Genomic DNA, 27,329 nt, shown 5'->3' with positions numbered 1-27,329 from the left:
GAGCTGAGTGACCTCAGGGGATCAGAACCAAAGATGTTTTGGTGCGTCTAGAACCCCAAGGTCTCAAGGACTCGAGAAACTAAAATATGAGGGTGGGTGGAAGTGTCTTAAAAATTGTTTTTCTCCTGGAAAAAAAAAAAAAAAAAGTCAATGGAAAAAAAAAATCCAATGGTAGGGGAAAGGTGAGAGGAAGGATAAATTATCTGCAATTTCCAAATAGATTCACTAGCTGAGAGGGAATGGGGCATGTTGGCATTCATTACCTTTCCTGAGAAGGCTGTTTTCACTAGAGACATTGGCGGGGGGTGGGGGGAGAAAGATAAATATGAGAGACGGCAGTTTAGTGATCGATTGGACGATTCCTATCCTCTATCAAGCCAACTGGAGTTAAAAATATGGAGTGAGAGTTGTTGAGATGCTATCTTCAAATAATAAACATGCGACACATCCAGTCTTTGGTTAGCTCTTCACCCCTCTGCTTATCTTTAGAATGAGAGGGGAAAGACGGTCAGGAAATGAAAAACCCAGTCTCAGAACATCTGCACCTATCCATGCTTGCTTTATGGGCAGCAGGGTGGTCACCTCTCATCCAGACGAGAAAAATTCAAATCATGAGAGCCAGACATGCTTCCTAAACATAAGCGAACACTGCGGTTCCCCTGGTGTCTAGGGAGAGGTCCCCCACCTTGGGCCACAAAGGCAAATGATTTTTCTAAATCAAACCCACACCCCAGGGCTTAGAGACTGATTTCCTCTGTCCCGCCCCCGGCATTTGGTTTCCAAGCAAATCCATGTTTTCGGACTCTCGAAAAACTATTTTTAAATGGCCATAACCTTCTTAAGAAAGCTCACAGGGATATAAAGAATTAAGCTGTAGCGAGCTGACGAGGAGCAGCCCTGGCATTTTATCTGGCTTCCAGGGCTCTCTTCCCAGCATCTTTTGTCTGCTTTGGCTCCTAAGACATAAACAATCGGGCCTTGTAGCCAAGCCCTCTCCAAAGACCAGAAATCAAAGCAGATTAAACAGCCTGCTGCTGGTTCCCGCCCAGCCTGCACCCATTCCCCCCACCCCACCCCCGACATCTCCCCCTCAACCCCCCGCCCATCCACCTGCTTCAGGAAACCAGATGGGATGCCCACTGAGACAGGGAACAGTGGGCCTTGGGGGAGGGGCCCTGCCGTGCTCATCTCGATGTAGGCGCGATATTCCACAGCAGCTCAGCATGGCGCTGGGGGTTCCACTCCATTACCCTCCCTCCCGCCTCCTGCTGACGGGGAGGGCAGCTGGGCTCCTAACAGAATGACGACAGGACCCCAGTCCACGGAAAAGTAGGATCCAGATTCCCTCGGGGGGAGCGGGGACAGCTGCCAAGTGAGTTGCTGAAGCGTTTAGAAATATCCCAGCCTGACTCCGGCTTTTAGGAATTGCCTGGAAAGTTGTGTGCTTGACTTCTTTCTCCTTTGCTCTCCCACACCTACCCGTCTGCTCACAAACAAACCGGTCCATTCTTTAGGGGCTGGCCAAAGGACAGTTGGCCGGAGTCCCAGACAGCTCTTGACCCAGACTACAAGTTGACCACTGGCACCCAAATGGTGCCTTTCTCTAGAACGCCATGGGGCAGCAGCCTCCAGACCAGGGCTGGAACTGGCCTCCCCAAGACCAGGAGAGGGATGGTCGGCAGGCAACAGAAGAGAGGCACGAAATTCCACAAAGCAGGACCCCTGGGATCCAGGCATCCCAGTAGCAAACCCACCAAGCTGAAGATATGCACTTGCCCTTGTGAGCACACCTGCTCACTGAACACAGCGTAGAGTGGTCCCCAGGGAACCTGTGCACGAGGCTCCTCAACATCGGGACTATTAAAACCTCAGCATCGGGACTACTCAAACGGTTAGTGTACACAGAGTGGCTAAGACTTTGACCCACGCATGTGATTCCAGGCAGACCAAGGCCCGGAAACAAGACCAAGAAAGGCAGGAACCCTGAGCACAGAGCATCAGCTTCTATGAGAGGGTCCACGAATGGCAACCCTCTCTGGGGCAAAAGTCACTTCCAAGGCAAAGCCCGAGATGGCCAGGTGTGGTCTACCCATACAATGAAATAGAATTAAGCCATGGGAACAAAGCACTGAGAAACACCACAACTGTAGATGGACCCTGAAGAGTCTGCTAGGTGAAAGAAGCCACACAGAAAAGGACAAGTTATACGATGCCATTTCCATAAAATATCCAGAACAGGCAAATCCAGAGACAGAAAACAGACCGGTGACTGCCAGAGGCTGGGGATGGGGGAGTGGGGAGTGACTGCTACTGAGGACAGGGTTTCTCCTTAGGGTGATGAAAACCCCTTTGCATTAGAAGTGACGGCTGTGCTACATAGGCAAATGCTAAACGCCACTGAATTGTACACTTTGTCTGTGTGGATTACATCTCAATTAAAAGGGAGAAGAAACATTTGAATAACTGTTAAGAATGAAGAAGTAGGCCTTTTGTGTCCTGGTTTCCCATTCTCAGAGCTGTCTCAAATGCCTGGGGACACTGGGTCAGTTTCGGGCATGGATGGGACAGTGATTTTCAGAGGAAACTTGTGGAATGGGAACAGAGTGGAGGACCCAGGTCAGGTGTCTGAGGCTTGGACTCTGCTCCTGGGGCGCAAAGTAGGGGAGACTTCGTGTCAAGAAGACAAGGGACCCCCCCCAACAGCAGCAAGCAGACACTGAGATGGAGCTCAGGGACAGTCCCCCAGCAGACTCACAGATCAATACTGGCTTCCTCAGGGTCCCCCCATGGTCAAGATCTGAGTTACTTCCCAAGATCCTAACCCCGCTCCAAACTACCAGCACAACCATGAACCACCAACCCCCCCACCCCTGCCCCACTGCCTCGTGTCCCTTTATACACGTGGGAAGAAGGAAGAGCCAGATTCCTGACATCATACGGTGCTTTCTCAAGAGATACTTCCTCTTCGACAAGGGGGTTTTGGGCACCACGGGTCTGGAGGTGAACAGAAACACCCGGGGCTCTGAGTGGAGGCTCTCGTGGGCACCCCCTGCCCCAGAGAACTAGGACCAAGACCTGCCTTGAGGCAGGGAACTCAGGAGGTTTGACAAGGAGCCAGGAAGGACTTTGGAAGGACTGCCCCGTGTGCCCCGAGGACCAGGCAGAGCTCAGGGGCTGGCACGGTCACGAGAAGAAAAGGAAGCCGCCTCACCCGCGTTCTGTCCTCGATCTCGTAGATCCGCAGCTGCATGGGCACGTTGAAGCTGTGCAGGATGTTCCCGCCGAACACCAGAGAGTCTACGGGAGTGTAGACTGCATGGATCCAGCCTGGGTGGGGAAGGGCACGGAAAGAAAGGGTCAGCAGCTGGCCCTGCGGTAATGCCCCACTAGGCCCACAATAAGATTGCGTGGAAGGCCTGGGTGAGCACCCGAGGATGCTCAGGCTATGTGATGCAGATAGCTGAGCTCCTAGCTGTCCTGGAGGACCCAGACCTGAAGCCCCACTGGACCACTACAAGCTAAGACCCCTGGCTAGCTCAAGTCCAGCCAGGGGGCAGCTGCAGACCAGCCCCTTGTCCTGAAAACCTTGGTGACAAAGTGTTATGAAAAACCAGACTGTAGACGCCAACAGAGACAGGCTGTCCCCTGCCACTGCCAGTCAATGAGCTGGAAACCCCTCACTCAGGCTACTCATATGGCCCGAAGCCTCTTCCGCATCATTCCAGAGATGCCTCATCTCAGGAGGGGTCAAGGATTACTCAGGGATGGCTTGAGGCCACAGCTAAGGCTCCAGATATCTTGACCGAGCTGCAGGACCCAGATGCCCTCCTCTGCCTGAGGCCACCTCCTGCCATCAAAATCACCCACAGCCCATTTCCAGGTGGTCTCTTGCACCCCTCATATCAGCTCTGCGTCTGCTGTGCCCTGCAGGTGCTGACAAGTCTCTCTTGTCTGACTGCAGCTTCTGAACAGCTTGGAGCAGGGCTTTTTCATCTCCCTGAGCTCCCGGCCCAGAAGCTGGCACTGCAGTCATGAGAAGGATCCCTGTGGGCCAGGCCCTGGTCCGAAGGCTTTCCAGGCCTCAGCTCATCTAATTCTCTCAAGATCGCTACAAGGTACACGCAACATTCATCCCCAAATCACAGATGAGAAGACTGAGGCACAGCAAAGTGAAGTCAGTTGTAAGGTTTGGAGCCGCCTAATTCCTCCAGTGAATAACCCGTCTCAGACTGATCATGCTCTCAGAGCTCAACAGACCTCCCTGCAGCACCCAGCTACCACACTGGACAGCGCAGAGCTGGGGGAGAGGGGGTGTTATACCCCACTCTCATTAACAGATACTGAAGCTGAGGCCAAGAGAAGGTAAGTCACTTGCTGAATGACCTCGCAGCTGGTGAGTGAAAGCATCTCGGTTTTTTAGACACTACATCAGAGGCTTAGCACAGGCCCCGGGAGTCCCGGGAGACAGGCCGGCAAAACACAGGAGCGGAGGCAAAGAGAGAAACAAGCAAGACAGAGGCAAAAAGACAAGGACAGGGGACTCCCAGTGAAAGACAAAGGATCAGCAGAGGGGAAAGGGTTCACACAGGTGACCTGAAATCCTGAGCCTTCTACCCACAACCTGGAGCCTAACTCATTTGCTCGGAGGCAAATTACAGAGGCCTCCCCGCCCATCCCTGAGGGGGAGCAGATCCAGCCTCCTTCCTCGGCGAGCTGAACACGCCGGCCCTGAGTCAGGGTCAGCGGCGGGTGGCCACGGCTGCCGGGAGCAGCGCTACCACGTGGGAAGAGAGCCCGGAGGCTGCAAGGCCACTGCTGGTATCATGCTGACACTCTGGGCGGCTGGCCCTCCCCTGCTGGGGACAACAGGTGGGACAGACCTGGTGGCACGCGGGGCGGGGAGGGCAGGGGAACCCACTAGCTAACCGAATGGGAGCGAAGGCTTTATGTAACCTGGATCTGCTGTCACCTCCCGCATCTCTGGCAGCATCTGTGCCGGCCAGGTGTGCCCTTGTGGCATGTCCTGGGCTCCTTCCCTGCCCCCTCCCCGGCTCCATGAGGCCTCCAAAGCCCCGGTTCCCGCATTTGCTTCAGCCTCTCCGCCTCAGCTGATTTTCTCAACTGTACATTTTTTTATTTCTACCAAGCAGAGCCACGCTATCTATTATGATTGTGGTTACCACCATCAGCATTATTTAAGCAATACTTCCCAAGGCTGGGACCTAGGACAGCGGGACTCAGGCAGATGCTCATGGTGGGGTGAAGCCCAAATGAGACAAGGGTTCCTGGGTCCCCTTCCTATGCTGCACCTCCCACCCTACAAAAGCTCATGCCCGGAGATGGAGATTGTCTCCAGGGCTGATCCACCATGTGGCCTGGGGCACCTGACTATCCCCACTCCTGGCCTCCACGTGCCTGTGTGAAATGAGGAAGATCACTGCTTCCCTTGTGAGTAAGAACTCAAACCGTGTAAGCAACTACCGCTGATATTTGCTGCAGTCTCAGCCATCACGAGGGCTTCAGAAAGAACAGCGGCCACGTGAATCTGCATTCATCAGCCCTGGACTCTCCCTTCTGGAAAGGCAGATACACCTGACTTACAGCTATCCCTCTGATGTGAGAGGTGCTGTTTTGGGGGTTTGGGTGGGTGGGGGCAGGGAATCTGTGCTCCAAGATATTCCAGGGGTTCTAGAAGCTTCTCTCCACTCTCCTCTCCATGCCGGTGCCCTGCAGGTGGATCGGGCAACCTTACTTGGATTAGAGTTGCTGCCCAGCCCCTCTCCCCAGCTCTTTTCACATCTCAAATGCTTGTTTCTGGGATTTCCCTGGAGGTTCAATGGTTAAGACTCCACACTTCCACTGCAGAGGGTCTAGGTTCTATTCGTGGTTGGGGACCTAAGATCCCACATGCTGTGTGGCACAGCCAAAAAAAAATTATTTTAATAAAATAAATATCTCTGAACAACCAAGGAGGGGAAGTAATAAAATTCAGAAGTCTCATCTGAACCCACCCTCCCGATGGCGACTCATTCACTGCACCCCAGGAAGCACCAGGGAACAGGTGTCCCCAGACTGGCAACTGTGCCAAGGAGGCTGGCATCTACCTCCTGCTTCCGGGCCAGAGTCTCCAACAATATGAAGTTAATCACAAAGGCTATTCAGGCCAGGCAATGGGAGACAGATCCAGTCAGGGAAGGAAAGCAGGCAACCCAACAAAACCTACTGACAGGTGTGTTCTCTGGGACCTGAGGGGCCAAGAAGGCCAGAGGGGGCACACAGAGTCTGACCCACAGCCCAGCCACTCAGGATTTGGAATGCAAAGGCCCTGACCCACATCTGTCTATATCAGTGGCTACTGCAGGGGTATGTCTACAGTTCACAAAATTCAGGGTGCCTCCCAGAGGCCCATGGCCTGTTGCTTTCAGGAACATCCATGAACACCCCGTTCAGAGCCAGGCCTGGGGGTTGGCACAGCAGCTGCCAGGATGGCCTCTCCATTCCAGGACCTCCTCGCTGGTACCAAGCCATGGGCTGCGTCAGAACCAGGGGTGTGTAGAGTTTGACCTGCCTGTGTTATCACAATAGAGAAATTTCACAAGGCTATCTGAACTGGCTTCCACACCAGATACATGGGCTACCCTGGTGGCTCAGAACTTAAAGAATCTGCCTGCAATGCAGGAGAGCTGGGTTCAATCCCTGGGTTGGGATGATCCCTTGGAGGAGGAAATGGCAACCCACTCCAGTATTCTTGCCTGGAGAATCCCACGGACAAAGGAGCCTGGTGGACTACAGTCCATGGGGTTGCAAAGAGTCGGACACAACTGAGCAACTAACACTTTGCTAATAAATGAGACAATGACCCCACCCAGGCCCCATTCCCACCTGGGCCTAACTGGCTGGAGCTGAGCAGCAATTCTCTGGGTTGCCAGAGGCCCTCCACCTCAGGCTGCTTCACTGCCCTTCTTTCTCTGCTCTGTACCCATTTTACAGATGGATCATCTCAGGTCCAAGCCACGTTACACTGTTAAACAACTGTGAGTTACTGTTTCCTCAGACTGGCCCGAGTCCAGGAAATGCCTGGAACTACTATGAATTTTACTACCAGGCAAAGATGACTGAGGGGGTCTTTGCCAGGCCCCTGTACTGGGCTCCTCCATCCTACTGCTAGCTGGCTGGATATGTACTCATGATGGAGGAAATCTGTCTCTCAGCCTCCCCAAGCACCTTTCACACTGCCAAGTGGACCCTTAAGAAAGTCTATTAAATGAGCATACAATTATCCCCAAGTCACAGAGCCAAGAATGGGAACCAGATCCCAAGCCTGCTGACCCCCAGGCTGACAAGAAACCAAGTGGGATCTGAAACCAGACACACCTGGGTTCCCATCTTGCCCTGTTACTTATAAACTGTGTGACCTTCGACTAGTGTGTTCACTTCTCTGGACCTTAGGAACCTTCACTTTTAAAAAGCGGGTGGAATGGGACTTCCATACAGTGGATGAGGATTCGATCCCTGGTCAGGGAACTGAGATCCCACATGCCGCAGGGCAACTCAGCTCAAGCGCTGCAGCTAGAGAGCCCATGTGCTGCAACTCGAGAAGGCTGAGCCACAACAAAGACCAAGCACAGTCAAAAAACAAAATTAAAAATAGAAAGGGGGAGGGGTGGGGGGAGTTTCCTTATGCACACAGAACTTATGTACATAAAAGGATCATTACTCAGTAATGTAAGTTCTTATTACTATCAACTAGAGTTCTCCAAAAGGGGAATTGGACATAGGTCAGGTCAAGGAAAGGAAAAAGATGTCACCGGGTCCACTGCTGCATTCCAACTCCAGCATTCCTTACTCCCAATGATCAGGTTAAATCTTGGGGATACCTAACCCACTCTGGACTCTGACTCTGTGCAGACTGGCGAGGCCATTGTAGTCCCACCTCCTCCACCTTTGAAAGCTGGCCAGTTCAGTGGGATAAACTCCAGCCCCTTTATCCAGGTCATCTTACTCCTCAGTCACCTTCGACAGTCTTCCTCTTCCAGGCAGCTTTCCTGGACTACCCAGGAAGGAAATCTGAATAACTACCACCTCTGAAGCACAGCTAGCACCCAACCCTTTCATCCTCAGACAAAAGAAGGCTCAACCGAGTCTTACAAAGATATCAGATATCATTACAGTTGACATCTTCCTCTCCCACCAGTATCTATTAGCTCACACAGGGCTGATGAGGAGGGAGGCCTGAGACCAGCGTAAGGCAGAACACGTCTGAGGTAACACCAAGGGGGTGAAAACCCAGGTCAGGGGTGGGAAATGCCAGAGTGAGATTCTCCACTTTCCACACCCAATAGCTCACATCTGCAGCGGCAGGAATCCCCAGGGCCCTCTCTCCCTACAAAGCCACATCCCAGCTACCACAAATCTCAGATGTGTGTTCGCTTCAGAGGGTATGATGCTAGGAAGAATCCCTGGGCTCCCATGAGGACCCAAGATGCTCAGTGACCCCAAAACTCTGGCCCTTAAGTTTTCACTGGTTGGTAACAAGACGAGAAAAATGAAGATGGTATAGTCTCATAGACTCAAAACTAGTGACTTCTTTATTCTGGAATTATGTACTGTCATCTTTTTTAGCGTCAGAATAGTCTTCCTTTCATAAAACAATAGCACAAACAGGTGACAGGTTAAGTAACGCCCATATTTAGCAAAACTACAAGGTTCATGAAATCAATGTCTGGAACCACATGTACACCCTGCCCCCGCGAAGGTGATAAATTTCAATTGTCTCTTTTTTTCTTCCCAAAAAAATCCAGGAAAAAAAATTCTAGTGTCTCACTCAAGACCCTTAGGGCCAGAAGTCTTTGCTGGGATCTAAGTAGATTTCTGCCAGCTGCAGTTCAAAGCCACATCTCCTCTTTCTGCCTTCAACACACAGTCATACCCTAGCTGGGGTTTACATGGCTGCTTCTTGAGACCTTTTCCAGTCTGCCTAAGTCATCAAAATTAACACCCTTCCCATCCCAGATCAGGGGAAAGCAACGAGCCACCTCCTAGTTCAGCAAAAGACCCTGTGAGAAAAAGGCCTGTCTTCCTAGGAAGGCTGGGAGGCCTGTGCTCAGGGGACAGAGTTGGGAGGAATCTTTTTTTAATGGCCACACCACACAGCATTTGAACCTGTGCCCCCTGCAGTAGAAAGGCAGAGTTTTAACCACTGGACCACCAGAGAAGTCCCTGGGAGGGATCTTGAGGGTCCCAGAGTTCAGCCTCACCCTGCCCCCACCGTAGAGATGGGACAGTTGAGGCACAGAGAAGGGAAAAGATTAACCCAAAGTCACAAAGACAACAGCAAGATCAAGAGCACACCAGCCTTCCTTTGAATCTAGCAGGGCCAGTCCTCCAGAACCCAGAGTGGCCCTGAACCCATGGCAGATTAGCACCTCCTTTCTATCTCTCCACACCACACCGGCCAGGGTGTGCTCCATAAACACTGCCCACCAACTGCAACTCCTTCCTGTCTCAAGCAAGGGTCCCAACCCTCCCCAAGTCAAGCAGGTCCAAAGATGGATCCAGGGCCCTGACAACAAAGTTACCCCCACTAAACCCTGCCACCTCCGAATCCCAGATTTCCCGACCAGTGAAATCTCTGCCCAACTTTCTAGAAGAACCCACGTATGTAGGTCCCACATCCCCATGGCAGGAGCTATCACCACAACCACTCCTCCTTCAGTTGACACTACTGCTTGGCCCAGATTCAAGGCCAACTCCAGTCCAACTCTCAGAAACCTAAGTGTGACTATCTTCTCCATCCAATGAATCTTACTGGCCTCAAAGGATAAGCCTACCCTAAGAGCCACACTTACATTCAGCAGCAAATTCTCTGTAGGCTCCTTGGCATATAACCTCTACTTGTATACTTCCAGTGATGGGGAGCTCAGTGCCTAGCAGAGCAAGTCAGTCCAGCACTACTTGGCGACACCTCTTCTTCCAGATGATCCTTCAGCTGGCTGACGGCCGTTACCATACATCTCCACTTCCATGGCGAAACAATCCAACTGCTCCTTCAAATTTACCTCAGTTCAGTTCAGTGCAGTCGTTCAGTCGTGTCCGACTCTTTGCAACTCTTTGCGACTCACCTGGTATGATATCCAGACTCTTTTCTCTTTCTCCAGGTTGACTTCTCCTCCAATTTACAACCCACAAGGAATACAGTCAGGTGGCCTGACCGACTCACTCTTCTATCCAGTGGGACTGTTACCTCCCCCATGCGGGGTAAAATGCTTCCACTAATGCAGCCTATCGAGAAGGAAATGGCAACCCACTCCAATATTCTTGTCTGGAGAATCCCATGGGTTGCAAGAGTTAGACACGACTTAGACACTAAACCACCACCAAGGCAGCCTAAGGGTCCCAGGTCCCTGGCCACATCCACTAGTGACTCAGCCTGTAACTGGCCAAAAGCCCTCAGCCCATCTCCCAGGAGCTGTAGGCAAATAGGTCTTGGCTCATTCAGTCCTCATTACCACCCAGTAAGTCTTCCATTTTACGGATGAGAACACTGAGGCACCGAGAGGTTAAGTTATTTCCAGGAAGTCACAGCTGGTAAACATCAGAGAAAGAATTTGAATTAGGGTGGGGTATTCTGGCCCCAGGGCCCATGCTCTTAATTACTGCCCTCTGTTGTAGTTATGGAGCTAATTATTTTGGGGGAAGGGGAGAGTCCAAGTGCAGGAATTGACCTTGAGCCCAATTACATTTCATCTCATTCTGCAGGAAGGAGGCTGCCACTCTGGGTGCACTCCCCTCCACCCAGGCTTCCATGGGGTCTGTTCTTCCCCTGGGCAAACCCTCCTCTTCCCCCTCCAAGCCCGTAGGGTAAATTCACCCCTTCCCTCCCCACAGGACCACCCTCATCCTCACTATCAGAAATCTCAGCAGGACATCTTGGAGGAAGGCATTCAAACTTCCCCAGACTGGGAGGGCTCTGGCTTTCTCCCAGGAGAAAATTCTAGCCCTCGGGCAGGAAGAAACAGGTAAGATGTGCGAGGTTGTTTTTCCCCTGCAGCCTGAGGTCTGCTTCTCTTGGAGACTGCCCAAGGCCGGGAGGCCCAGAGAGACCCCATCGCCTGGCCTAAACGCCTGGTCACAGGAAGCTGCTAAGAGACAGCCCAGTGCCAGCCTCGCGGGAACCTACCGGAAGGGATGAAAAACGTGTAGCCCTGTTTCAGCTCAATTCTTTGGCATCGCTCCACACGGTCTCCCAGGAAGATGTCGCTCTGTTTGCCTGACAGCACCCACTCCTCATACAGTGCCAAATTGTGCAAGGTTGGAGGAATCAGCCAAAAGATCTTAGGAGGAAAAGGAAGCAATTGGTTAAAGATCCAGGCCAAAGTCTCTGATTTCTTCCAGACTCTGCCACAAGCCAGGAGACAGCCCCATCTGCCTGGGAGCGGAGAAGATGGGGGAGGACCCAGCCCCGGGGACCCCTCTAGGGCCAGATTCTCCGAAGGGTCTCTGCAGGGGCAGGGTGGGCTGTGCTGCTGCTCTGGGAGGCCCCCTGCCTGCCTTTAGAGAATCTTCATTCCAGCTGAAACACCAAGGTGGAAAGACTTAGACTGGGTAGAACATTCTTTCTCCTGAGCCATGGGCTTGTTGGGGGAGGTGGGGCAAAGAGAGGAAGGGGGATTTCTTAAGTTGTAGGATAAAACAGCCCAATAAATAAACCCAGCTTGTGCTCGCTCTGGAGAAGGAGGAAAAACATCTGGAACCAAGTGGGGTGACTTTCTAACCAGAATTTCTCCCAACATGTTTGGTTAAAACACATGCACACGTAGACCCAGAGGAGCAGGACGGCGCACACATATTCTCAAGGAACACTCACGTCTGTGCAGGGACCCCTCCATTCCCACGGGGACAGGCACACAGGGGCAGACACAGCAGAAGCACCCTGAACACATGCCTCACCTCCTTTCCCTGGGTGATGTCTGTCCCTCATGGAAAATGTTCTTGGAGGCAGGTGGTGCCAGCAACTAGACTTGTAAGTTAAAAGGTCACAGTGCTGGAGCTGAAACTACAGCTGGGGGAAGTGAATGCTGGGGGGTTCTTGGGAGCCAAATCTGGAGTTCTAATGTGGCCTAAGATGCTTCCCAGGTGGTGCAAGTGGTAAAGAACCCACCTCCCAATGCAGGAGACTTAAGAGACTGGGGTTTGATCCCTGGGTCGGGAAGATCCCTGGAGGAGGACATAACAAATGATTTCAGTATCTTTGCCTGGAGAATCTCGTAGACAGAGGAGCCTGGCAGGCTATAGTCCATGGGATCACAAAGAGTCAGACAGGACTGAAGCATTCATGCTCCCAATCGGGCCAAAGATGCTTAGGACATTGATTGGACTGGGTGAACAGGGGTGAATGGGTAACCAAGAGTGATGCAAAAAAGTTGACCTTGATCTTTCCCTCCAGAAAAAGACAGAGAGTAAGGAGGTGGCCCCAGGGGACCAAGTGGCCCTCAAAGTACGCACAGGGTGGGGGCTTGCTGGGGAAGGTGAGTGGAAAGAGAAAGGTGAGAGCCCCTCCATGCACAAACAGTCAGGGATGCACAGACATTTGAAGAGACTCAACTCACCTTCCCACCCCGGAAAACATGGTACCAAACGGAAGTGCCTCCAAAGTCGATGTGGAAGTCAGTGAAACAACCCTTCACACTCATCAGACAGTACCTGCAGCACAGGAGCGAAAAAAACAGAAAAAACAATTCAGTGCTTGAATCACAGGAGGTAAGCAAAGAGCTTCAGAGATGCTTGACCTGCTGCCCTTTGATAAACGCTGACGCTGGGGAATTTTCTTTTTTTAAAAAACCCAAATCTAATTAGAGTTCCCCGTGGGGGAAGCCCCTGTGACCACATGATGAATCTCAAGCATTGGCTACCTGCCCCCAAGGCTGGGGGAGGCATCTTTGTTCTCAGGTTCCCGTCAGAGAAAGAACTGGCAACCCACAGGCCACTTCGTTTCTTCCTTGCAGACAGTTTCTACTCTTGTCCCACCCCCACACCTCCTACCCAAGCAAGAGGCTTCCTTTCTACTCCTTCCAGCTCCTGTACCTGCTGTTCTCCCAAGCTGCCAGGCCCCTGTGCAGCAGCTGGGCCCCCCGGAATTCAGTTGTAAACCACCTGCATTGCTTGCCAATTACTAGTCCCCATTCATCTCCTCCTTCATTCAACAATCACTGACTGAGAGCCAAGCAGTGGTCCAGCCCAGAGCTAGGCATAGCACTTAAGAGAAAAGCATAGACCCCTGACCTGAAGGATGAAACACTCTTACTGGAACACAGCCCTGAAAAAGTTAAATGACAAGACAAACTGCAATTGATTGCAAAGTAAGCAATGCAGCTGAAAGTATAAGGGTATCAGCTGTAAAAGACCACAGTGTTCGATTCCATGTATGAAATGTCCAGAGTAGGCAAATTTAGAGACAGAGAGCAGGTCAGTGGTGGCCAGAGGCTGAAGGAGGTTGGAGGAGGAAATGAAGAGTGACAGCTAATGGGGTGTCACTCCATTTTGTGGGGTGACAAAAATGTTCCAAAATTGATGGTGGTTGCATGACTCTGTAAACATGCTAAGAAACACTGAATTGTACACTTTAAATGGATGAATGGTGTGTGAAGTACATCTCAAAAAAAGCTGCCAAAAAAAAAGTCAAGTGGTAAAGCCCCTGGGGGTGGGATGGTGGAGAGGCAAAAAGGGAGGGAAAGAGGGAAGGAGAGCTTGGCCCTTAGAGGCTGGGACAGAAGAAGTGCATTTGAGAGAAGAAACGCACTAGCAGCACTGCTTCTGAGCTCCTGCAACTGCCAGACAACCCATCCTTCCTTACTCAGCCGTCTCCTCCCTCCTCCCTCCACTTGCTGCCCTCCTAGGGGTAGGCAGAGCTCAGGAGGGGGAAGGACAGGCTTCCAGGTCTGGGCCTGGCAGATGGCGGTGCCAGGGCCCCCTCCCTCCCACCTATCCCTTCCCACAAGAGCCGCTGCTGGGGGCAGTCCCCCAGGGCTCATGCTCACACACCCTGGCACCTCCAGAGGCCCGCACACACATGCTTACCCCACTGACCTCTTTTCCCTGCTGCACTTTGCTTTTCCACGGTTTTGGGGAAGAGGGGAGGAATGGAGCGGGGATGGGTAGGGAGGAACCTGCAGCTTAAGAGATAATGGGGCGGAGGGGAGGAGGGGGGGGGCGTGGGGCAGAGCTGGTTAGGAAGCTGGAGGATTCCAGGTGGCCCCTCCCTCTGGTTGCCTTTTGCACCTCACATTCAGGTGGACCCAGGGCTGTCGGCAGTATGCAGGCGGCGTGCCCCGCGTCCCTCCTCCGGATAGGCTGGAAGGAGCCTTAACCATGTGTCTGCAGGAGGCTGACAAATCAGAAGGCCTTCCCGCACATCAGAGCCCCGCTGCCTAGCAACCCCATCGGAGGGGTGTAGTTGACAGCGCAGGACGCAGCCCAGTCACGAAGACAGGCGCGGGCTGCGGGTGCTGGCGCTGAGACTGTTAAAGTCCCAGCTCCAGCTCCGGCTCCACACCCCGCTGCCTCCTCCCTGCCCACCCAGCCAGGTCCCCACGCCGAAGGCCTGGGTGTTTCTCATCTCTCCAAGGAACTCAAGGTGCAGCGGGGGGGCTGAAGCCCCCACCCCACCCCATCCCCACCCCACCCCCATGGACCACACCGGCCTCTATTCTCTAAGCACCACTTCAAAATATTAGTCCTCATTTTCCTAAAACGATCTCTTCTTTTTTTTAATCTAACCTTGATTTCCACCTCCTCCAGGCCCCTGGCAGAACCCAGTCTAGGAAAAACAATTTAAGTGTTCGTGGGATGGAGCAAGGCGAGATGCTTCCTTTGGCCGGCAGCTGGACACTCTCCCCGGTGCCCAGAGCAGAAAAGAGAGCAGTTTAGTCTCTTGGGCCCCAGACCCAAGCCTGCCTGGTCAAACAGGTCACCCACCTCAACCTGCCCATCTCCAGCCCCAGCCCGAACCTCCCCAGCAAGTGTGGAAAGGGAATCCCTTCAAGCTGCGGCTGCTGCGTGCAAGGGAAAGTTCTCCAAGTTGAGCTGGTGTCTGCTCTGCCCTCCCAGTCACCCTCCGGCATCCTCTGAGGCCCCTCAGAGCTCGGGGGAACCACTTCCAGACCCGCCCCTCCAGGAGAGGTCCCTCATTCCCAGGCGTCCAGGACCGACCGGTCCCTCCTGCCGGGCAATTGCATGCTTTAGGGCAGCCAGGGGAGAGGGGAGAGGGCCGCTTCGGTCCTGGTGGCTGCAGCCTTCGCCCCGCCGTGCTCATCCCACGTCTCCCCCCGCACTCCGGCTTCTGGCTCTCTCTGGCGTGACGCCTTTGCACTGACCTCTAACAGCTTCCTCTTCCAAAGCACACCGCAGTCACATGGGCACCCCGGCTCGGTGCCACGGCCGCTAAGCTCTCGCGGCGGCCAGCCAGCCAGCCTTGGTTCCGCCTGGGCCGCGGCCGCCCCCTGCCCGGAAAGCCGCGCTCCCCCCCCCCACCGCACCCCCTACCCCCGCACCGACGCGGGTGGTTTTCTGTGGACACCTTCCAAGTTGGCGGCTGAATATCAGGCGACCCCAAGCCTTTGGGGGGGCTCCCGCCTCCCAAGGCTCGGGCGGGCGGGGGAGGAGCCTGGAAGGTGGGGGCGCGGCACCTGCAGCACTACTCTGGGGCGCTCCTGGCGTCTGGGGAGGCAGGGCAGCCCCACCCCGCCCTTTTCCCTCCAACTTGGCCAAACTCCCCAGGCAGCCCAGGGGGCGTCCCCTCGGGCAAAGGTCTGGCTCGCGGGGGCGGGGGGATGCCTGGAAAGCGGGCACAGGGTGATGGGGCTGGAGGCGATGAGCGCGCGCACGCGTGCACACACACTACACACTTACACGCAGCCCCGGGAGACACAAAGAGCTGCTCCGCTACGCCGGCCGTTCAGCCCGCGGGCGGGAGGCGACCCACACCCCGCCCCGGCGCGCCCCGAAGGAGTGGGGGGCTCCCGGGCAGCCCTGGCCCGCAAGGCGGACGCCCGCCCAGCCCCGCCCGCGGTTACCCTCGGCTGTGCGGCTCCCGGGTGTCCCCTTGGGCAGCGGAAGCTGGACGCTCGCCCGGCCCCCCGCGACTAGAGCCGAGCACCCCCCACGGTGCTGCCAGGCCCCGGTCGAGGACCGCGGAGCCCTCACTTGCTGGCTTCCTTCCTTTCTCGGGGAGCTGGGCGCAGCCTGTACTCATCCCCGCGCTGAAACTGAACACCCGCGCGCGGCAAGGCGGCCGCCAGGGAGGCGGAGGGAGGCCGCGGCGGTGACAAGGAAGCGCGCCACACCAGCGCCAGGGGACGCCGCCGCCGCCCACGGCTGCCCCCTCACCCGGGCTGGGTGGGGGCACCAGGATAGCTCTCCCCACCTCTGTTCTACTGGCAGGCGCCCGGGGACTCCCGCACACACGTTTTCAGGGAGTGTGGATGCTATCCTGCTGTTGAAGGCGACGACCCAGCAAAACTAGCTTCCTGAAATGCACCCATGGGGCAAAGCTATAGGAAGGGCGAGTGCCAGCAGGTGGAGGGCTTGTCAGATCCCGGTGTGGCAGCCAGGGACCAGGGACGCTGCTCTGGCCTTAAAACACACTGCCAGTATGACCCTGGACAACCACTTCCCCTCTCTCAGCAGGATACTTGTCCTGAGGGCAGGGAGGTGACCTGAAGTTCCTTTGCAATCTAAGATGCTCTTTCAGCCCTGTCCCTTACCTGCGCCCTTAGTAGCTATGTAACCCCACATCATTGAACTCCTGTAGAAATTCACTGAGATAGACACTTTGATGATGAATCCAATCTTCACAACAACCCTGTAAGGTCATTCCCAGGATTGTACCCATTTTACAGGTGAGAAAGCAGAGAGGCTCACCCTGATCACTACCCTTGAAGTGAGGTACTTATCCAAACAGCCTATCTCAAAGTCTCTCAGCCATTCTCCCCACATCTCCCTGGTAAATCCCAAGACTCACAGAGTCTGCAGGTTACAGCCAAACCTCAGACACTAACTGAAGGAACTGTTGTTTAGTCACCAAATCTTTCTTTGTGACCCCGTGGGCTGTAGACTGCCAGGTTCCTCTGTCCATGGGATTTCCCAGGCAAGAATACCAGAATGGAGTCTCCTGCATTAGCAGGTGGATTTTTTTTTTTTTATCAGTGAGCCACCAGGGAAGCCCTAAAGAGTTAATCCAGCTCAAATCATAAGTCCCCTCCATCCCAGGCACGCTCATCAGGAAAACAGCCCACTTTTCATCCCACCCTTCCCGCTCTCCTCCCAAACTACAAGAAGTGTAGGAGACGGTGGTATGCTGGCTGCAGGGACAGAAAGCTAACTTCTCCTTTCTTTAGCCAAGTCCCATTCCCCAGGCTACCAACCATTCTTAATGAATAGGTTCTAATTATCAGCTGCTCATAATAATAGCTGTTTACAGGTATGATAACATTTTACCCTCAAAACAACCCAATAATCCCCATTTTAGGGAAGTGAACATTGAGCCATTTCAAGGTGGTCAATACCCTGTGGCAGCGTGCTGCTCTCTGGTGTCATTTACAGGATGGCTCATGCATTGGAACCTCCCTGATGGCCTGCTGTGAAGTTAAACTGTAAATGCCTTAGAAGGGTTGAATTTTTTACCTTATGAATACTTTGCCTATTTAAAAGAAAAGATAATCATGACAATGATTATTCCTGACCTTGAATCTGAGCACCAGTCATTGAATTAAATGATCTAAGAGAGGAGAGGGCCCGGACAACAGGATCAAGCTGTCCACATGGGAGACATATTACCTTTCTTTTTTTTTTTTTTTAAATTTTGTATTTTGGCCGCATCACCAGCATACAGGACGTTTCCCAGACCAGAGATTGAACCGAGGCCTTCACAGGGAAAGCACCCAATCCTAACCACTAGGCCACCAGAGAACTTCCCCATATTACTTTTAAAGTCACAAACGCCTCAGCTACTTGAGAGGAGGGACCACACCAGATTCATGAGTAAATGCAGCACCCAGCAACAGCCCTATAATTATTCTAATCAGCTATGTGAGCTGGACCAAATCTTTCCCCGCCTCTGGAACTCAGCATCCCATTTGTTGAACTGCTCAGGGCCCTCTAACTCATGGCCCTCACAGATCAAACCAGGCCCTGAATCAATTTGGTTTGGCCAGCACTGTTTTTTTCTTTTTTTTAAACGTTGCCTCTCCGGTTATCCAGAAGCCACACCATCTCCTACTGACTTGCGCTCAGCTGCTACATCCATACTGCATTAAACGACTGTGAATTTCAGCTTCCATTTATATGTTATGGATGTGACAGCTGGACCACAAAGAAGGCTGAGGGCCAAAGAATTGATCCTTTCGAATTGTAGTAATGGAGAAGACTCTTGAGAGTCCCGTGGACTGCAAGGAGATCAAACCAGTCAATCCTAAAGGAAATCAACCCTGACTATTCACTGGAAGGACTGATGCAGAAGCTCCAATACTTTGGCCACCTAATGCAAAGAGCCGACTCATTGGAAAAGACCCTATGCTTGGAAATATTGAGGGCAGGAGAAGGGGGCAATAGAGGATGAGATGGTTGGGTGGCATCACCGATTCAATGGACATGAGTTTGAGCAAAATCTGGTGTGCTGTAGTTCACAGGGTTGCAAACAGTCCCATACAACTTAGCGACTGAACAACAACTCAAGTAACCTGCTTCCTATATTTTTGAGATTTGTGTGCTAAGTATAAAACACAGCACCTGGGTCCATACATGGCACTACAGGAAAGAACAGTTTTCTTTGCTCTTCTTTTTGAGGTACAAGGGAAAACCCACGAATCCAGAGGCTTGGGTCCAGGGCATGGCCCATGTGTGACATCAGCAGCCTCTCCATGTCAATTTCTCTGTGTGATATATTACACAGGGGAAGTCATTTACGATGCCAGCAAACATGACTGATGAGAGTGAGAAGGTAAATATGGGTTGTAGAGATGCCCTGTGCAAATGTGAGGGAGGGTAGATTAGAAAGCGGTGGATGCCTGGATTCCAATGGCAGCTGCAGCCTCTGTGTGTCTATACATGAGGCCACATGGACAAAACATTTTATTCCAACTATATTTCACATCCATTGTAGGCTCCATCTTCCCTTTAGCACAGCAGGGAGGCAGGGCAGGGATCACAGGATCCCCATTTTGTAGACAGAAGTGAAGATCTGGACTTCCCTGGTGGTCCAGTGGCTGAGACTCCATGCTCTGAATGCAGGGGGCCCAGGTTCAATCCCTGGTCAAGGAACTAGATGCTACATGCCACAACTATGAGTTCACATGCCACAATTTTAAAAAATCCTGCCTGCCACAGCTCAGAAGAGAAGGCAATGGCACCCCGCTCCGGTACTCTTGCCTGGAAAATCCCATGGATGGATGAGCCTGGAAGGCTGCAGTCCATGGGGTTGCTGAGGGTCGGACACGGCTGAGCGACTTCACTTTCACTTTTCACTTTCATGCACTGGAGAAGGAAATGGCAACCCACTCCAGTGTTCTTGCCTGGAGAATCCCAGGGACGGGGGAGCCTGGTGGGCTGCCGTCTCTGGGGTCGCACAGAGTTGGATACGACTGAAGCGACTTAGCAGTAGCATCAGCAGCCAGAGCTCAGACCCTGGGCAACCAAATAGACAAATAATTTATTTTTTTAAAAAAAAGGAGATGAAACACTTGCCATAGCTACAGGGAGTAGCAGAGGCAGGCCCAAACTTGGTCTTCCCATTGCCTGCCTTCATCCTGTTTCACCTTTGTACCCCCACATTATTCCCTTGTTCTTCCTGCCACTTCCAGAACATACACGGGGAGAAAATGTGGTCAATGTTCAATTTGGGGGGAGCCAAGTGTATGCTTTATACGGGATCCCGTTTAGGCTGGGCTTCTAAGCTCTTTTGGTCCACGGTATATCTCCAATATACCAGCAAACCTCATTTCTGCAAGCCTGGAGTGTGAGCAGGTGAGAAGGGAAACGACTTGCCCGTTTCTTTCTGAAATGCATTACAATATCCTACACTCTTAAGTGAAAAACGTGTGCCCATGTCACAGACCTAGGAGATTACTGCAGAAGTTGTAAAACACGTCCAAAAAGTCTCTGAGTGCTCCCCAACCCCTTCCAGAGGCAGAGCCAAATTCCCCTCCCTTGAGTGTGGGCTGGATTTAGTGACTTGCTTTTAACTAACTAGAATATGAAATGGCAACCCACTCCAGTATTCTTGCCTGGAGAATCCCATGGACGGAGGAGCCTGGTGGGCTACAGTCCACGGGTTGCAAAGAGTCGGACACGACTGAGCAACTTCACTTTATTATGTCTTCCAGAGAGATTTTGGTCGGAGAAGGCAATGGCACCCCACTCCAGTACTCTTGCCTGGAAAATCCCATGGACGGAGGAGCCTGGTAGGCTGCAGTCCATGAAGTCGCTAAGAGTCGGGCACGACTGGGTGACTTCACTTTCACTTTTCACTTTCATGCACTGGAGAAGGAAATGGCAACCCACTCCAGTACTCTTGCCTGGAGAATCCCAGAGACAGAGGAGCCTAGTGGGCTGCAGTCTATGGGGTCGCACAGAGTCGGACACGACTGAAGCGACTTAGCAGCAGCAGCAGCAAACGGTATGTCAGGCTTCCCACGTGGCAGTGGTGGTAAAGAACCCACCTGCCAATGCAGGAGGCACAGGAGAGGCGGGTTTGATTCCTGGGTTGGGAAGATACCTTGGAGGAAGAAATGGCTATCCACTCCAGCATTCTTGCCTGGAAAATTCCACGGACAGAGGAGCCTGGCAGGCTATATTCCATAGGGTTGCAAAGAGTCAGAAATGAATGAAGGGACTTAACATGATCGAAAAAGTACATGACTTCCAAAATTAGGTTATAAAAGGCACTGTAGCTTCCTCCTGTTCTCTTTCAAACCACTCCTGATGGAGGGTAGGAAGTTGCCATGTCTTGAGGACACTCAAGCAGCCTTACAGAGAGGCCCACATAGTGAAGAATTGAGGCCCAGGCCTAAACTGGTTTTTTGTGGGTTTTTTTTTTTTGCCACACCCCATGGCTTGTGGGATCTTAGTTCCTCGACCTGGCATCAAACCTAGGCCCTTGGCAGTGAAAGTGCAAAGGCTTAACCACTGGACCATCAGGGAATCCCCCAGGTCTAAAGTTTTAACCCAAGTGCAAGCAAGACTTTGAGCCATAACTGAGCCACCTGAGTCACACCTGCCCTACAAAAGCTGTGAGCTGATGCTGCTAAGATATACATTTTTTTAAGGTGTTAAATTTAAAGTGTAATGTAGCAATAAACAGCCAACAGGGATACTTCCAAATCATTGTCACTGTTTGTACACTGGTAAGGAATTTCCCAAGACAAATAATTCTGTACAGTCAAAATGTTTCTACAGGACAGCGATGGGAGTGGGGAGGACGTGGTAGAAATAAGACGGTACAGCTGCTATTCAGTCCACTCTGTCATCACCTTTTCCCTTTATCTTGCTGATGACACTTATCACTTCCTAACATATAACTTAGGATAATATAATAATTCAGGGTAAAAATTATACTATAATTTAGAGCTTGGCTCAGACAGTAAAGAATCTACCTGCAATGTAGGAGACCCAGGTTCAATCCCTGGGTCCGGAAGATCCCCTGGAGAAGGGAATGGCAACCCACTCCAGTATTCTTGCCGGGAGAATTCCATGGACACAGGAGCCAGGCAGGCTACATACAGTCCATGGGATTACAAAGAGTCAGACACAACTGAGCAACTAACACACACACACACACACACACACACACTTTTCCCTCCAAACACAAGTGGTCTATTTACACACACACACACACACACACACACACATTTTTCCCTCCAAACACAAGTGGTCTATTTGGGAGGTGATCCCAGGTAACAGGTGGGGAGAAGGGACGTGAAACAGCAAAGGGAAGGGAGTCAACACACACACACACACACACATACACACACACACACACAGAATATAGTTTATCCTGGCGTGTCTCTTCTCCCACCCAGAATACAAGCTCCATGAGAAGAGGGACTCTATTTATTCACTGCAGTCTACCAACTACTTAGTGTCTTGCACGCAATACACAGCAAATGCAAGAGGTAATTAATAACTAGTATAAATATATATAGTTATTTATACTTTGGCTGTACCATGCAGCTTGTGGGATCTTAGTTCCCCCACTAGGGATCCAGTGGGCACCACAGTAGTGAAAGCACCAAGTCCCAAACACTAGACCACCAGAGAATTCCCACACTAGTATACCCTTTACACATATTTTGTCTCCCACAATGTTGCAACTACCCTCTTAACAACTGTCTCCACCCCTTCCTTGCCTGAAATTCCTGAACAAAAATCCACTAAAATTCCTTACCTCCTCACCATGATCAAAGGGCATAAATCCTAGAACCAGGGAGGAAGCAGTCATGGGTTGGTAACCCTCCTCTCGCCCCTGCAAACCCTCGGTTCAGGTGACCCTTCAGCTCTTTCCACTCTCCAGGCACCTCCAGCATGAAAACTCTGATTTCTAGAAAGTGTCGTTTTAATTAAATTCCAAAGAACAATTCTATGATCCCAGAGGACTTCATCATCATGGGATTTTTACCTTGTTTATTAACTGAAATTAGCATTTGTTTCAGCCAAACAAATGTACTATTTCCAAGGCGACAATTTCCTTCCTAACAGGCTTCAAATCGTATAACAAGTTCTAGGCCACTGACAGGGTTTGTAAATTTATTTGCCACATGATACAACCAATATGTCCAAGACATGTGGTTCTAGAAAATTGTGGGTGACCCTTTTGTTGGTAATTAGATAGAACTCTCAGTGTATTAACAGAGCTTACTATTTAAAGGAATCTTTCAATAAAGTGAAGAATACACTGAATATCTCAGACAGGCAAGGCAGACATTACTTAACTGAAATGTGTCACTAAAGGCTGTCTATTTCACCTTCCTAAATACATGCCTGTTTGTGCTGTGCTCTCCCCTAACCCTGCCCCATTACCCATCCTCAGGTAGATGACACCATGGCTGCTCCTATCATTCTGCCCACACACCTCCTTCAATCCACACTGAAGCTGCAGAATGTGCAGAATGCAAATCTGAACACGTCCCTCTCTGCTTAAAATCTACAAGGTTTCAGGGGACTTCTCTAGTGGTCCAATGGTTAAGACACTGCCCTTCCAATGCAGGGGGTGTGGGTTCAATCCCTGCTTGGGAAACTAAGATGCCACATGCCGAGTAATCAAAAAATAAATTTTTTTTTTTTGTAATTCAAGAAGTTTCTGATTGCCCTTAGAAGAAACACAGACCCCCACGGCAATCCACTCCAGTATTCTTGCCTGGAGAATCCCATGGATAGAGGAGCCTGGCAGGCTACATCCCATGGGGTCACAGAGTCAGACACAACTGAAATGACTTAACACGCACATCAGCTTTATGAGTCTCCTCAAAAAATTGTACATTCTTTAATTAAAAACTACTTTAATGATAAAAAACGTTGACCATCATCTGAGTCTTCAGCAAGTCATATGGTAACATCAAAGATCACTTATCATAGATCACTACAACAAATAAAATAATAATGAAAATATTTGTATTACTATAAGAATTATCAAAACGTGACAAATACATGAAGTGAGCAGATGCTCTTGGAAAAATGGAACCTGTAGACTTGATTGACATAGAATTGCCACAAAACTTCAATTTGTAAAAAAAAGAACAAGAAAATAACAACAAAAAACCGCTATTGGCAAAGCTCAATAAAAAGGAGATATCTCCTGTATCATGAATATTAATTATAAGTTTTCTTTTTCTGAAGTTTTTTAGCCCTCTCCTCCCCCCCCCTTTTTTTTTAATATTTCAGGCTTTTCTCATATAGTTGTTGATCCTTGGCTGTCTATTCAGTTAGATGTTAAAAAAATGATTACAAGCTGGGATTGTAGGCTGGGTTTTGTTAGTGGGCCTTACTAATTGTAAGCTACCTGTTCATTGAGAGAGCCCTGTATATCAGTATCTGTAACTATTTTCTCTTGAGACCATGCAGTTTCTTCATGGAAGGAGTCCCACTGTAGAAACAGACTTACTCCTGCCCCGTGTCTGATAATATTATCACCTGGCCTTCCTGTGAGCCTAGTGTTCCTTCTCAGTCAAGAGCATCCCTCCTCTACAGGCTGATGCACTTCCAAGGGGTGAAACAAAATCTTACTCTTTGTATGTGTAAAGTACACACACACACATATATACACATAAACAGATACACAGTATCTTTGTGACGTTAAATTTTGAGAGGTGGGCAATTAGGAGAAAGATGTGTTTAGAAGGGAAATGTCTTTAAAAATAAAAAAGGCTCCTTAGGAGGATCATCGGAGAAGACAATGGCACCCTACTCTAGTACTCTTGCCTGGAAAATCCCATGGACAGAGGAGCCTGGTGGGCTGCAGTCCATGGGGTCACTAAGAGTCGGACACAACTAAGCCACTTCACTTTCACTTTTCACTTTCATGCATTGGAGAAGGAAATGGCAACCCACTCCAGTGTTCTTGCCTGGAGAATCCCAGGGACGGGGGAGCCTGGTGGGCTGCCGTCTCTGGGGTCGCACAGAGTTGGACACGACTGAAGCGACTTAGCAGCAGCAGCAGCATGACTCCTGTCAGCCTGGCCCACCCCTTATCCTGCACCACTGACCCTCCCTCGCTTTGCTCCACTCCCACTGGCCTTGCAAATCCTTCAGCTCCACCCTCTTCCCAGTCCTCCCCACCACCCCAGGCTCTCTGTACACAGTCAGAAAAGCTCTTCCAAGGTCTCTTCACCTAAATAACTCTTCTTCCCTTCAGACCACAGCTCAAAGTGGCTTGCCCTGTCCTCCCTGACCTGATGAATCCCCTGGTACACTATAGCACCAGGGGTTTCGGCCTTGTGGCCTCATCACAACTGCAAACTTCCATTTGTTTCTCTGATCACTGGATTAATAGGTCTCCTGCACAGACCATAAGCTCCATGAGGGCAGGGAGCTCACATGGTTTTCTCCCCACTGTATTCTCAGCGCCCAGCACCAACCAGTTGTTCAATATCTAGGTGGAATCAATCAATCGATTAATCAAAGAGAGCTAGGATCTGCCTCTAATCTGAGTCCCACGCTTGTTCCTCAAGGTCCGCCTCTGTGATTCCATCAAGGCCCTTGGCACTTGCCTACCTCCATCCCTCCCCACTTCCCTCCCATCTCCTCTGTCCTTTAAAGCCAATGTCAAATATCCCCTCTGAGAGGATTTTTCTGAGGCCAGCAGCCAAAAGGGATTCCTCTTTTTCCCATTTCCCTTCTGGTAACCTGTTTCTCTCTGCCTAGGATGAAAGCTGGCTCCCCTGGTGGCTCAGATGGTAAAGAAACTGCCTGCAATGCAGGAGACCTGGGTTCGATCCCTGGGTCGGAAAGATCCCCTGCAGGAGGGCATGGCAACCCACTCCAGTATTCTTTCCTGGAGAATTCCATGGACAAAAGAGCCTGGCAGGTTACAGTCCATGGAGTCGCAAGAATCAGACACGACTAACACACACACACAGGATGACAGCTGCACCTTGCCCTCGCGTTAATGGCCCGCAGTTCTCCAGAAGGTAGGGGTTTTTAGACCTGTTTCTCTATTACTTCCCTGTCCCAGGGTCTCCATAAATTTTACTGCGATTGCATCAAAACAGAACAGAATTGAAACCCCTCCTACCAACCCCCCCTTGAACCCAGTCTTTCCCTTCAAGACAGCCCAGATCCAAGGGGTATTAGGGAGCATCAGCTCTGAGAGGAAAAAAAATTCCTGAGTAGTAATTAAACAGAGAGAGCGAGCTTGAAAGCAAAACGTTGGGAAGCCCAGGGCCAGCGTGCTGGCCTCCCTTACAAAGCCTGGCACGGAGTTTGCATTCAATATGCACTGAATGAAGGGCTGAGTGAATGAGAAGTTCACAGCCTTTAAGCTCCTTGGGGCACTCCTGGCAGCAGGGCTCGGCAGAGATGCTAATGGATTCAGAGCCACCAGAGCCAACTCTTCCAGGAAGCACAGAGCAACTGCCTGGGCCAAGAGTATCTCATTCTCATTTTAGAGATAGAAACAGAGGGCCTGAGATGGCAGGAGCCCCAAGGTGACTTCATCATCCCAAGGGTCCTCCACTCAAATCCTAGAACACGGAGGTGCTTGCAGCCAGCTCTGCCCGTGTTAAATAACTGGTCTCAGGACTTGCTGGTCACGCTGCCTGTAGTGATGTCCCCGTAATTAGATGTGGCCAACCTTTCCAGCACAGCACCAACCTCCCCCTTAGAGGACACTGTCTTTCTAAGGAGTGTCTGGTGAGAAAGTGGCCCCTGGCTTTATTCAGAGAAGGTTCTTCTCCATCAGAGGTGCCTGGTCTCAACAACAGGAAGCAAAAGAATACCAGACCCCTATCCAGCCCTCAGCAAAAGCAAAGTGTCCATGGTGGGTCCCTAGAAAATCCACTCCTACGACACACTGTCACTTAGAGGGAGTGGATGAATGTTTGACAAGCACGCACACACATGCATACGCACACACACACACTCACTTAGAGGGAGTGGATGAATGTTTGACAAGCATGCACACACATGCACACACACACACACACTCACTTAGAGGGAGTGGATGAATGTTTGACAAGAACGCACACACATACACACACACACACACTCACTTAGAAGGAGTGGATGAATGTTTGACAAGCACGCACACACATGCACACACACACACACACTTGGAGTAGATGAATGTTTGACAAGCACGCACACACATACACACACACACACACTTAGAGGGAGTGGATGAATGTTTGACAAGCACGCACACACATGCACACACACACACACACACACACACATATGCACAGAGAGATGGTTTCCATTACTCTTCCTCCTCCTCTTCAGATCACATCCCCCTGGGTGAGGCTGGCAGGAAGGCCAAAGAACCATCTGGATGAAGAATCCAGACCCAGAGCAGAATGCAGAGCCAACCTGCCCACACTCAGGACCCCCAGCACTCACATCCCAGCAGCACCCCAGAGAGCTGCGGCCTCAGCCCAGGCTCATTTCCAGCCCTCACCCCCTACAAGGCTGAGAGTCACCCCTCCCAGCTCCCGCCACCAGCCAGCCAGCCTTACTTCTTCACTTTCGGGTACTTCATCTCTGCAATGGCGTTCGTGGCTTCCGTCTGCTTCTCCTTCAAGTGCTGAGGCCACATGTTGTCCACCCAGTCCACCAGGTCTACCTGAAAT

General features: G+C 51.3%; 1 protein-coding gene across 1 annotated transcript in view; it reads right to left on the bottom strand.

Annotated features, from left to right (window-relative positions):
* KDM2B (lysine demethylase 2B) overlaps positions 1–27,329 on the bottom strand; it is a 119,073-nt gene that overhangs the window by 66,833 nt on the left and 24,911 nt on the right. The window contains exons 6-9 of the mRNA XM_040250625.1: positions 27,216–27,322; positions 12,609–12,702; positions 11,180–11,333; positions 3,212–3,327 (exon numbers count right to left, since the gene is read on the bottom strand). Of these exons, the coding sequence (XP_040106559.1) occupies positions 3,212–3,327; positions 11,180–11,333; positions 12,609–12,702; positions 27,216–27,322 (471 nt within the window). The remainder of the gene's footprint in view (positions 1–3,211; positions 3,328–11,179; positions 11,334–12,608; positions 12,703–27,215; positions 27,323–27,329) is intronic.

The sequence above is a fragment of the Oryx dammah genome, unplaced genomic scaffold, assembly GCF_014754425.2.
Source record: "Oryx dammah isolate SB20612 unplaced genomic scaffold, SCBI_Odam_1.1 HiC_scaffold_12, whole genome shotgun sequence".
Taxonomy (NCBI): domain Eukaryota; kingdom Metazoa; phylum Chordata; class Mammalia; order Artiodactyla; family Bovidae; genus Oryx; species Oryx dammah.
This window is presented reverse-complemented; position numbering and strand designations above follow the sequence as displayed.